The sequence below is a fragment of the Falco rusticolus genome, chromosome 4 (assembly GCF_015220075.1).
Source record: "Falco rusticolus isolate bFalRus1 chromosome 4, bFalRus1.pri, whole genome shotgun sequence".
Classification (NCBI taxonomy): Eukaryota; Metazoa; Chordata; class Aves; order Falconiformes; family Falconidae; genus Falco; species Falco rusticolus.
Window position 1 is genome coordinate 75848722 of NC_051190.1, and position 12402 is coordinate 75861123.

Consider the following 12402-nt stretch of genomic DNA (forward strand, 5'->3'; position numbering starts at 1 on the left):
TCACAAACATTCTTTCAGTTAACATTTCATCTCAGCTTACTGTTCTGTCTAATGTGTGCTCCCTGTTGTCTTCAGTATCATCTAGAGCTGAAGAAAGATGTACAGAAGCTGTGTAGCAAAGAAAGAAAAAGGCTGATGCAAATTCCATTTAAATCGGTGGGAATTTTTACAGCTGTGCTTTTTAGGGCCAAGATGAAAAAATTCTACTTTATATAATAGCCCTCAGATATCCAAAGGGACAGGCCACTGCTAACATGGCTACACCTAGCCCCCACCACAACTTAACTCACAAAAGATAGTATTTAAGGACATATATTGTTTGCTGCCATTTAAAAAAATCAGCAGTTTCACCTCATGAAAACCAAATTAGTGAGTTTACTTTAGGAGAAAATGCATTAGTAGCTTCCTAGGTACCTCTGCAGTATCAGATATAATGAGGGAGAGAGCAGGTATCGTAGTACAAGTATAAAGACAAAAATGCGATAACTTGAACGGCATAAAATTGAAATCTTTACTTGAAAAATCACTTCCACAATTTTAGAAAGTAAAAGCAGCTAGTTGTTTTCCATTTCAGAGCTATGGCTGTTTGTATCTCACGAAGAAGTATATGTTACAAATACTGTTTTATGAAATTATTTGATTTTAGAATAAAGACATCTGTAATAGATTTTAATATCAGATGTAATGTAGCATTCAGAGTATTGTCACATTAATTGTGAATAGCGCAGTCTGTTAAAAGCAATATGTGTAGAGGTAGCATATTTGCAGTTTGCAGAAGGTAATGTAATGTATACATAACTGGCTTTAATAAATCCTTTTCCTCTGTTTTCTAACGTTAAGGATTTAAAATTTTCACTTGAAGATCAAAAACAAAAGAACTTAGAGTTGACTAAACTTTTGGAGCAAGAGAAACAGCTGTCAACTGATCTGCAACAGAAAATTGAATCCCAAGAAGCACTCAGTGCTGCCCAGCTGTCACGTGAACAAGGCCGTAATTCTGAGTTGCAGGTGCTTCTTGAATCAGAGAAGGTTCGAGCTCTTGAAATAAGCAGCGCCCTAGAAAGGGAAAAAGAGCTATGTGCTCAGCTTCAAAGTGCTGAAGATAAGGGGCAAGCTGGAGCACCTAATCCATCTGAGGAATTACTTAAAGAGCTACAGAAACAAATGGATGAAAAGCATGACCGTATAGTGGAGTTAGTAAGTGAGATGGAGAAGTACAAACTGGAATCTGTGCAAGTGAGACAGCAAATGGAAAAAGAAAGGCAGATCCAGAGGAAAGCATTACAAGCAGAACAAGATGCTAACATAATAGCACAGAAGAAACTCCATGAACTGGAGTCCAAAGTAGAAGACCTTCAGTGGCAGCTTGGAGAAAAGAAGCAAGAAGTTAATAAATTAGGGAATGAAACAAAGAAGTTGCAGGAAATAATCCAAGAACTACAGAAAAAAGGGCAGGAGAATGAAGGAAGAAAGGAAGCTGAAAGGACACCAAGCCACAATCCAAATGAGGTACAGTAGGACTAAGAGCAATATATAATACTGAACTGTGCAATTTAGCTTTTAATTTTTTTGTTCAGTTAGCATTGTGTGTCACTGTGCCTTTACTCAGTCTATAAAATAGTCTGCAGATTACAAAATATGGGCACCAAAGAAAGGGAAAGCATTCCAGTTTTGCTACCTACAACGATTCACACACATCCTCTGAGAATGAAGCTGTAGAGGTGTGTAAGGAGGGAGCGTGAGCAGGAGAAATGCATCTGAATGTATACACACACTTGGTGTGGCAGTATAGGAGAATAATATTCCCTGCACCCAGTCACAGGAATGAACTTTTTCTACTCAGGAATGCTCCAGGTCAGTGCTCTTAATCTTTAGTTCATAAACCACAAGTGGGCTTTGAAATATTTAAAAGTGATTTCTGAATGACTTCAGCAATTAAGTGATCACAACAGGCATATACATGAATATGTATATGTTAGCAAACAAAATAGAAGGAAGAAATCGAAGTAAAAAATAAAAGATTTTAGCCTAATTTGTAGGTGAATGAAAGTTGGAGCCACTGTTGCCTGTAAATTTTTCTCTCTCATAAAAGGTTTGGAAACTTTTACAATTACTTTTAAATTACTTTTAAAACTCTTTAGAAACTTCCCTGTAAGATAAGTGTTGCTGGGTGAGAGATTTGTGGGTGGTCCCAGAGATGGTTGACAGGAGACTTGCCTTTTTGCTGACTATGATTTTGTCCATCATGCCATCATTCCATGCTTTTTGGCAGCTGTCTGTGGAGCCAGGAAGGAAACTTTTCATCTGATTTAGCTACTAGTTTTTAATCTTCTGAAGCACTAGAAACCACCCACAGCTAGAGGCAGGACGTTGAGTGTATTGATAACTGCAATGTTTAGTTTGTGCGCTTTGCTTTTCTGCTCAGAGGTACCTGCCAGCACTGTGGTCAGTTACAAATCTTCCTTTGGTTCAGGTTGGCAGTGGCTGCTGGGGCTTTTTCGCCTCCTCGGCAGCAGATAGTATGATCTGTTTTCCAGGATCTGCTTGGAGTTTCAAATAATGAACCTCCTGCTGCTTCCTGTGACTTTTAAAACACTCTGCTCTTGTTCACTGGTACTACACAGTGGTCAAATATAGAATCATGGAGCTGTTTAGTTGGAGAAGACCTTTGAGATCAAGTCCAACCGTTAACCGAGGCCTGCCAAGTCCACGACTAAACCACGTCCCTAAGCACTGCATCTACGTATTTTATAAACACCTCCAGGAATGGTGGTTCTACCACCTCCCTGGGCAGCCTGTTCCAATGCTTGACCACCCTTTTTGTGAATAAATTTTTCCCAATATCCAATCTAAACCTCCTCTGGCATAGCTTGAGGCCGTTTCCTCTTGTCCTGTCACTTGTTAATTGGAAGAAGAGACTGACCTCCACCTGCCTACAGCCTCCTTCCAGGCAGCTGTAGAGAGCGATAAGATCCCTGCTGAGCCTCCTCCTCTCCAGGCTAAACACCCCCAGTTCCCTCAGCCGCTCCTCATAAGCCTTGTGCTCCAGACCCTTCACCAGCTTCGTTGCCCTTCTCTGGACACGCTCCAGCACCTCAACGCCCCTCTTGGTGTGAGGGGCCCAAAGCTGAACACAGTGTTCAAGGTGCGGCCTCACCAGTGCCCAGTACAGGGGGACAGTCACTTCCCCGGCCCTGCTGGCCTCACTGTTTCTGACACCAGCCAGGATGCTGCTGGCCCCCTTGGCCACCTGGGCACACTGCTGGCCCATGTGCAGCCGGCACATGTCAACCAGCACCCCCCGGGTCTGCTTCTCCTGGGCACCTTCCCAGCCGTTTTCCCTGAGCCTGCAGCAGAGCCCCTAGCCATATGCAATGACACAGCCATAGACCCAGGTTTCCTTGTAAGGGCATTGCAGTTCTTCCATGGCCAGTGTCAGGGGGATTTAGTGCGGGTGAGGAGCACGTGTTCAGCACGTTGCTTCACTTGTGGCAGCATCAGTAGTACAGTTGCCTGTGACTGTGGACTCACCTCCATGACTGTGGTGGGTTTTTCCAGTCCTGTTTCTCTGACTATGAATTTGTCACCAAAACACATGGGCTCAGTTGCCCAAATTCCCTGCACAGCTGGTAAAGCAGCTTCTGGTAGAAGAAACAGAAAGGCTTGGTGGCATCCCGCTGGCTGAGTTTGTTGAATGGATTCACGCTGTAGCTGTATGATTGGTAGATCTTAGTCAAGAGAGGCATCACACTATGCCATTCACAAATACGTCTAGTAGTACACTACAGCACCAGTGTATTCACACTAAACTCTGTGTCAGAATTGTTTGTTCTTCAATTTCTGGGTGTGTTTCAAAATCAAATGTTTCCATTTTAAAGCACCAGGACACATGCATTTTATACATACATACATACATACATATATATATAAATATAAAAAAACATATTTATGTACAGACTACCTGGGACACAGCCAATGACAGAACAAGAAATTGGGTCCTTCAGCAAAAAATGGAAGGAGCCAAGACAAATGAATTGACCTACCCGACGCTGACAGGAGGAGGAGATCTCTCTGCTGCTACTGAAATTCTGGAAAATGTCAGACACAAGCTGCAAAATGTATCTCCAAAGCTGAAGCAGTTGGCTCGGAAAGCTGCTAGCAGGTTAGACCAGTCTTCAGCTACTTGGCTTTGTTAATAGCAACCAACAAGTTAATATATTGTCATCATATTTATATTAATTAATATAATTATAATTTCATATTTCTATAATTGAAATAATAATATTGATTAATCGTAATTCACAGACCGCAGGCCTAACTGATTTTTGGGTTGTTCTAGTTTTATCGTGTATCCCAGTACTTGAAGTATAGTGATGTAAGACAGGATCACAGAGTATCAGGTGCTGCTCTAAATCTGACATGCTTAATGTGGTCTTTTGTAAGTTACAGCAACATTGTCTTTTTTTTTCACTGAAAAGTGATAAGGTTTATTTGGGTATCATGTAGGTAGGTAATTTTAAAACAATTTAGTAATGAAATAATTCACTGTATAAGAGGATGAATATAGGGATTGTTGCTATGGATCATCCCCCTTGCTTCCCCCAGGAAAAAAAAAATACTTGATGGTCAAGTGAAGCTGACCTTGATTCTTATTTTCTTGGGTTACTGTTTCTTAAGAAAAAAATGTAGCACAGTACCAGGTCCATGGGAGGTTTTAATCTGTTTTATTTATATATATATATATATATATATATATAATATTATGCTGTGATGGTGATTTAATATTAAACATTCATTCTGATACATTTGGGCAAAGTGGAATTCATTCTGTCCTGAAAATACCCTAAGATTTTGATCACACAGATTCAACAGATTTGTGGGAAGCAGAACCACAGTTTTAAATGTGCTTCATGTAGAACATGGGTTTTTTTCTAAATAAGTGGGAACTGTTCTATGCAAATTCTTTGTAAAATTGAGCCAATTTCATTTAGAGTCACTGAGCAGTCTTGAAAATGCTGCTGTGTCATTGGTAACTATGCTGATGTGACTTGCTGAAGTCCCAGTGCATGTGGATCGATGGAAAGTGCTGTTAGGCTGGCCCATGGTGTCAGGATACCTGCTGTTGAAACTGTCACTTTTGTTTCAGATTACAGTTTGAAACAGCAGATGATCAAGACTTCATCGCAATACAAAATGCTATTGAAGAAGTTATTTCAGAGCTGCAAAAACTGCCTGGATTGTCCTGTCTGGAAGAGGTGAGTGCGACGTTTAAACTTCGGTGGGAGAGTTTGGATGGTGAGTTATGAGTGGAAACCAGCAAGGAGTTGTTAAGTCTGTACTTAGCCAGGTCTGTACTCTACACAGGAAAATCTGCTCTAGTAACTGTTCTGATCTGGAGTTGCAGAAATGTAAAAAACCCTTTTCTTTTCTTTTTTTCAATTTTAATAACCTTAAAAAGTGAATTTTCAACTTTCACATTAAAACTTCTCTTCTTTTTATTATAAATTTTTTAATCTCATGGCTTTTTCTTTAAGAAAAGATTTTTTTTTTTCTAACAGCAGTGTTTCTGTAACTGAGGAAGCTTTGCTCAGTACTTGCTGGTATTAAAATCAGCATTTAACATTTACTAGGTTGTGTTGATACAATACATTTACTTAATCTGTGTTTACCAAAGGAAAGGCAGTTGAAGACTGAGTAGTGTGCACCTCTGTAGAAAATAAAATGAGGTAATCTGTTACAAAGAATTCAGTAATGTTTCATTTTAAATGCACTTGGCTAGGTCCTTACCTGCATTTTCAGCAAGTTTTTCCAACATGACTTGAAAAAAAACTTTGAAGCTTTCCTTTTCCTCTAAGCTAGATAAACCTAAACACAGTAGAAAAGCTTTGAAAATTGTTACAGCCAGTACATCTGAGCTCGTGTGAAAGTATTTTGCTGTGATACACAGGATAAGCACAAAAGGGAAAGTCATGTTAATCTATAGTTTACATGTACGCTTATGTTTTCTTTATGTAAGTTATTATGAAGTTATTGTCATTATCTACAAAAGTTTTTCACTGTAAGCCACTTATTTTCAAGTTGGCAACTTGGATCTAATACAACTTTTCTTTGGTTTTCTTTCTTCCTTCTAGCTGAAGCTAGTGCTGCCACCAGGGACTCCATCCAGCTCCTTGACCGAGAGGCTGCTGAAACAAAATGCTGAGCTGACGGGCTTTGTCAGCAAACTGAGTGAAGAAAAGAATAATTTGAGGAATGCTGTTATGAAACTGGAAGAACAACTGAAAAGTTACCAGCACAGACAACCTTCTGGAGACTACGTATGTCTTTAGTGGTGCTGATATAATGATGTATATATAGGCATGAAAGTATTGTTCTTTGTCTTAGTCACCTAAGTGGGAATGATCAAGCCGTCTGTCTTTTGACTTCCCCCTGCAGAGTAAATGGGTGTGAGTTATTCTTGTCCTGTGGTCAGTATATCTCTGCTCATGCTGTTTACAGTAAACTTTGTGATTTTACCCAGCTTCTTTTTAACTGCTCTTTTCTTTTAAATTCCATGCGCTTCTCTTTTTGATCCGTATCTCATCACCATGATGATGAGTAGCAAACAGATCCAGGTAGCTTCAAGATCATAAAGCTGGTATGATCCTTTTTTTTTTTTTTTTTTTTTTGATAAGCTGTATTTTTCTAGGATATTGATCAGGCTCCTAAACTCTCTGCTTCTGAGGTGTTAGAATGCAAGAGTGGCCTCAAATCCAATCAGTGGGTAATTTTATCATTAATTTTATGAGCTCTCCACCAAACCAATGACTGGAATGATACAGTTCAAGTTTCTCCAAACTGTGTGGTTCAAATTTACTTCCTTTTTTCTTCAGTCTTCTAGACACTCATCGGATGTTGGAATTAATATCGATACTCTTGTTGCCTCTGAGAAGGAAATTTGGAACAGAGAAAAGCTGTCACTGCAGAAATCTTTGAAACAAGCTGATGCAGAGCTCTCCAAGCTGAGAGCAGAGCTCAGGAGCGAAGCTTTCCTCAGAGAACTGGGATCAGATTCCGAAAATGCTGTTTTAAGGGTAGGAAAACTTTGTTGTCCGCATACTAACTACAGCTGCTTTTTTTTGTTTTGATTTGGGCAGATTTATCGTTGTGTTCACTCTACTTATTCATATATAAACAGATACTCAGTTTTTAAATTTTCATCCTCAGATACCTGACTCAGTTTTTCTCCCCAAGAATGGAGTTGTCCTTTCATGTATGCTCATATTTCCTGCTGCTCAGGTGACCGTCAAATTACAAAACTACATTTAACAAGTGTGAGCAGCAGTACAGTCTTCTCTGTGACAGTGAAAAATGAATAATCACAGAAATACTATAGGAGTAATGATGTCCAAAAGTCTTAGAACTGTAATCATTCTTGGAGCTTATGGGACCTTTTTTTTTTCCCCCTTGTTGTAGAGAATTTATGGCAAATACCTACGAGCAGAGAGCTTTCGGAAAGCTCTCATATATCAGAAAAAATATTTGCTGCTGTTACTAGGCGGATTCCAGGAGTGTGAAGAAGCCACGCTGGCCCTCATTGCACGAATGGGTGGACAGCCTTCCTACACAGACCTCGAAATCATCACTCATCATTCAAAGGGTTTTACAAGATTTCGCTCTGCAGTCAGAGTGTCCATCGCAATTTCAAGGTAAACTGGAGGAAGTTAAGTTTTTGAACAAATAGGGCTGTGACGTTTAATATACACTTTTCTAGCTGTAGTTGAATCTAGAACTTGTCATGTTTCATCCTGTTTAAATTACGTATTTTTGGTAGTCATGAATAGAGTAGATACTGTGTAGGGCAACAAGTTGAGCAGAGCATAGGCAAAATCTGCAATAGGAATAAGCAAACATCGTAGCTGAAAAGGACTCTGTATTAGATAAGCAAAGATGGAGTATATTAAAGTCATAATATTAGGGGGGGGAAAACTGTTAGCAATTCGAGGGTATGCCCTTACTTACGAAGATATTTTTTGCAGCTTGATTTCCTTTAAAGGTTAAATTCTTACACGTAAATATAATACAGATCTGTGAACTAATTTTATCCATGTAGGCAGTCCTTTGAATTCACAAGACTTTAGGTCTCAGACTGAGGATGAATAGGAATAAATGAGGAAGAACAAGTGAAGGTTATTGCTGCATAGTACTGCCACGTTGCTTGCAAACCTTCTTCAGAAAGGTTTGAACCCTCAAGCACTTCTGTTTGCTGTTGATCTGAGCCTTCTGTGCAGTATAAATGCAAGGAACTATTCATGTACCTGTTGTGAGGCTTTTACTCATAGTTATATAGCTCTGTGGTTATAATTCTGGGGATGTGACAGTGCAAAAATTGTATTTAGTATAATTTTTAAATGCTGATGCCCTGTTGCTTCATGGCTTAAGCTACTTGCTGTCCACTTAGACTTATGCAGCACCTCTGGAATCACTGGAATTGCAGAGGTGAAGCTGAAAGCAGATTTGGACAAAAGATGTTTTTCTTAGGGATGTGTATAAGGATCTCTTCTACTCAAGCTTCAGGTTTTTAGATGCCCATCCATTAATTTGCTTGCTGTTTTAAGAAATTCTTATGCCTTCTAGAATACAGCAAGCAGATTATTTTTAGCTATTTCATTTATCAATAATCAATGGTTTTTTTAAATTTGAATTGCAGAATGAAGTTCCTGGTTCGTCGATGGCACAGAGTTACAGGCTCTGGTATACTATGTATCAATAGGGATGTCTTTAGCCAGAACACAGGTAAATCATAGTCCAGTAATGACTGAAAAAATGGTATTCACAAGTCACACCGCTGCTTAATGGAGTTGGGTCTTCATTTGTATTTCCTCATGTGGAATGAGTGGGATGCCGTTCCCCCTTCCTTTTGCTATAATTGCTTGAATTAACCTATTTCTCAGGTTTCTGAGAGTTTCCATGCTCAGCACAGACTTTCTCATGCTCAGCACAGGCTGCTTGCTTTTCAGGCTTGTTTTGCTGTTGTGGGTGGGATTTAAAAAAAATATGGCAACTTTCCGTATGGAGTGTGTTTGCAAAAACAATTTTAGCTGCGTCCTTGGGTTTCTCAGAAGAGATCTGCACCCCCAGTTCTGAGAGGGGGTGCTGAGGACAGGGACGGACAGGGGAATTGTAGCAGCTACTGGACCCTGCAGTGATGACAGAGCTTATTGACCAGTCCTCAGGCCTTTTCCTCGGAACAAAAGCGTGTCATTCTTTTGTTACAGCTTAAAAGTTTTGGAAATCTGATTTTCTGTTTGCTTTTTGGTATGAGCCTAAGGAGAATCAGAAGCTTCATCATTAATTCGTGGCTGTCTAGGTCTGCACTAAAACCCTGTCCTGCTCAGTCTGTGCGAGTTTTCTCATTAACACCAGCGAAGCCAGGATTTCACCTCTGGTTTTCTCTGAAGCAGACTGAAAGTGGTCTGCATTTGTTAAACACTGGTTTTGTGAATGCAAACAGAAAACTCGCAGTTTCGATTCCCAGTAAAGTGCAAAAGATGTTACTCTCTTTAGTTTTCAAGCTGTTGCTTTTTTTATTTCTAGGTAATGAATTACGGCCTGATGCATTCTCTGGTGGCATGGACCTTTATGGAGAACAAAGGCATTCCTATAGATCCAGGTCAGACATGGAGTCTCCTAGATCTCCTGTAAACTTTCACCATAAGTACGTTTTATTTTAGATTATTCTTCTCTGTGAGAACACTGTTTTACTAAGTGAATGCATCAGTGCTTACTGCTAAGGTTTGTAATCTTTGATGCCAGAAGATTGTTTTTTAAACTTCTTTTGTAAGGATACATAGCAGATTACATCTTAGGCTTTCAGTGTGTGGTTACTTACCACCTGATCAAGGCCAAAGCTCGCAGCCTTCTGCTCTCTGATTTATGTCATGTTCTTGGAACTGGTGGTAGGTCACTGGCTGGAGCTACAGTTATCTACGTCTGTGGAGTCTAGGCTTCACGACCAAGCGAACCTGTCCACCTTTCTGGTTGGCAGCGGAGCACGGCATGGAGAGGTGCTGCCTCAGGTGCACTCAGCCAAAAGAAGGGAAAAGCAGGCCAGGAAAAAGCAGGGCCACTTGCTGGGACTGGGGCGGGCTGTGGGGCTGCTGCGGGCTGGGAGGGATTGCCACAGCCTTGTGGCCAGAGCGTGGGTGGAAGCTGCTTGGTAGCTCCATGCTTGTTCTTGTTTAAACCCTTGTGGTTGGCTTGTACTAAGCTGTGATACCAGAGGAATCGGTCAATCAGATGCCAGTGAAACCAGGTGTCCTTCATCAAAAGCAACGTTTTTATAAGCACTGTCAGCCTTTGAGTTTACGTGGAGCTGGGAGCTCAGATTTTTACTGAAGATCATATTTTAGCCATTTTGGTTTTTCATTTTTATGTAAACCACCTCAACATTTGTAATCTTATTTTGTGGCAACCATAACAGTTTACATGGAAAAAATCTTTGATCTATTTTAGCCACATTTTTAATTCTAGAGAGTAATGAAGAGAGACAGAATCCTGTAAAGATGGCCGTGTCCTTGTTCACACAAGCTTCTAAATAGAAAAGCAAACCTGAGTTTACCATGGCTTCTGCTGCTGTCTCAGCAGGAATTTGCTGGTCAGTCGTTGTCCCAGGGAAATGCAGCATCAAATCAGTAGAAGGAAGAGGAAGCTGGGAAAAGTGGTTTCTCTGGGGCAGGCAGTGTGATGACTTGGGCAGTAAATGGCAGGGAGGTGACATGGGTACGGTGTGCTGGCTACTCCTGCGTAAGTTAAGGGACGTGCAGTCAGTACTGTGTCTGCCGATACTTTTGTTTTACTTCAAACTTTGTTTTTTTAAAACATCTGTGGTGTTCTGCCCCTAGGTTCCACGGTATGCATGCCGATTTAAACCCAGCCTCTTTCACCTGTTCTCAGCTGCAGAACTACGATCCTGAGCGAGCTTTAACAGATTATATCAATCGGCTGGAAGCACTACAAAGGCGACTCGGCAGCGTGCAGTCAGGTAAGGGCGGGGGCAGTCCTCCCCATGACTCTGGGTAGCACAGGGCTCAGTTCCACGTCAGAAAGCATGTGCTGGTTCTCCAAGATCTGTAACAAACGGCTTTGAATTTAGGCATTTTCAGCCTTAAACAAGAGGCTACTCTGAGATGTAGCAAAAAGCTCATTAAGAAAATTGTAAAATTCTTTGAAGGGAGATACACAGCTGTGCTTTAATTACAGGTTTTTAGGTCATTGGTAATGCTTTAACTTTCCCTGATCTCGAATGAATGTGCAGCAAGGATTCAGTTGGCATCCTATTACGATTTTAAGCTAGAGGAGAAAAATGTACCCAAGAGATTGGGATGTGGGAGTACAATGGGGATTTCATCTCCTACCACTTTGCTTCCCAAAGTTACAGCCTTTTTGTCCCATAGATGATAGTAAATTTTGTGCTGCAAAAGGAATAAATCAAGAAAATTATCAATGGGATATAATTTATCAAACTTGGGGTTTGCAGTTACTGTATTAAAGTCTTGCTTCAGCATAAAATCCATCATTTGAGGAAATTTTGTTCTTGAAAGATTACCCATGGGAAATCTTTCATGCTTCTTCAGCTGAATAACATGTCATTTGTGAATCCTCAAGTAATCTTAATGGAAATCTCTCCATCTTACAGGTTCAACTTCGTACACTCAGCTGCACTTGGGTATGAGAAGATAATAATGCCCTTTCAACATCTCTATCACTGGCAGTGATGTTAATGGATTGCCTTCTCTAGATCTGTGCTCTTTCTATGCTTCTGTACAATGTGTATATCGTGGGACCAATATGAACACAGCTATACAATTGTATACAGTTCCATCCTGGCACGCCCACGCAGACTGGGATTTATGTATATAGGCACTTTGTGATCATGGAAGAAAAAAAAACCCCACAACCAAAAAAACCCCTCAAAACACCCAAACGACGAACCCCCACCTCATTAAATTACATGTATATTTGTGGAATGCTAATTTAAATGATTAACTTATCAAGTGTGTATTTATCAAAAGGGGGCGAAGATGAAACTTGTGTATTAATGAAATTGAGCTACATTCAGCGAAGTTTACTTGCACTTTTTCTGGCAAGGCTACTGAAGTTACATGACTCTCGTAATATTTGCTACTGGCAGTGCAGACAGAATATCACTTGTAGAGACCTATTTTTGTAATGGTAGAAGTTTTGAATTTTATGGGTATTTTGTCAAAGTACTGAAATAAAAGATGACTTCATGCTTTAACTGTGTTCAAGAACCACTCCCTTATTCCCACGGAAAAGGTTGCTCCTCCTACTTGCGGCAGCTTTACTTTTCTGGATTCCAAGACACTGCTGCTAGTGAGGAGAGGACAGGTACCAGCCTGG

The 12402-nt window shown here is 40.4% G+C and overlaps 1 protein-coding gene across 1 annotated transcript in view; it reads left to right on the forward strand.

Annotated features, from left to right (window-relative positions):
• The window catches only part of AKAP9 (A-kinase anchoring protein 9), a 120729-nt gene extending 108449 nt beyond the window's left edge, over window positions 1–12280 (forward strand). The window contains 10 exon segments of the mRNA XM_037386447.1: window positions 841–1509; window positions 3957–4162; window positions 5147–5255; window positions 6132–6317; window positions 6873–7073; window positions 7456–7688; window positions 8690–8775; window positions 9577–9697; window positions 10884–11023; window positions 11678–12280. Of these exon segments, the coding sequence (XP_037242344.1) occupies window positions 841–1509; window positions 3957–4162; window positions 5147–5255; window positions 6132–6317; window positions 6873–7073; window positions 7456–7688; window positions 8690–8775; window positions 9577–9697; window positions 10884–11023; window positions 11678–11721 (1995 nt within the window). The 3' untranslated portion in view covers window positions 11722–12280.
• Window positions 12281–12402: the final 122 nt, after the last annotated feature.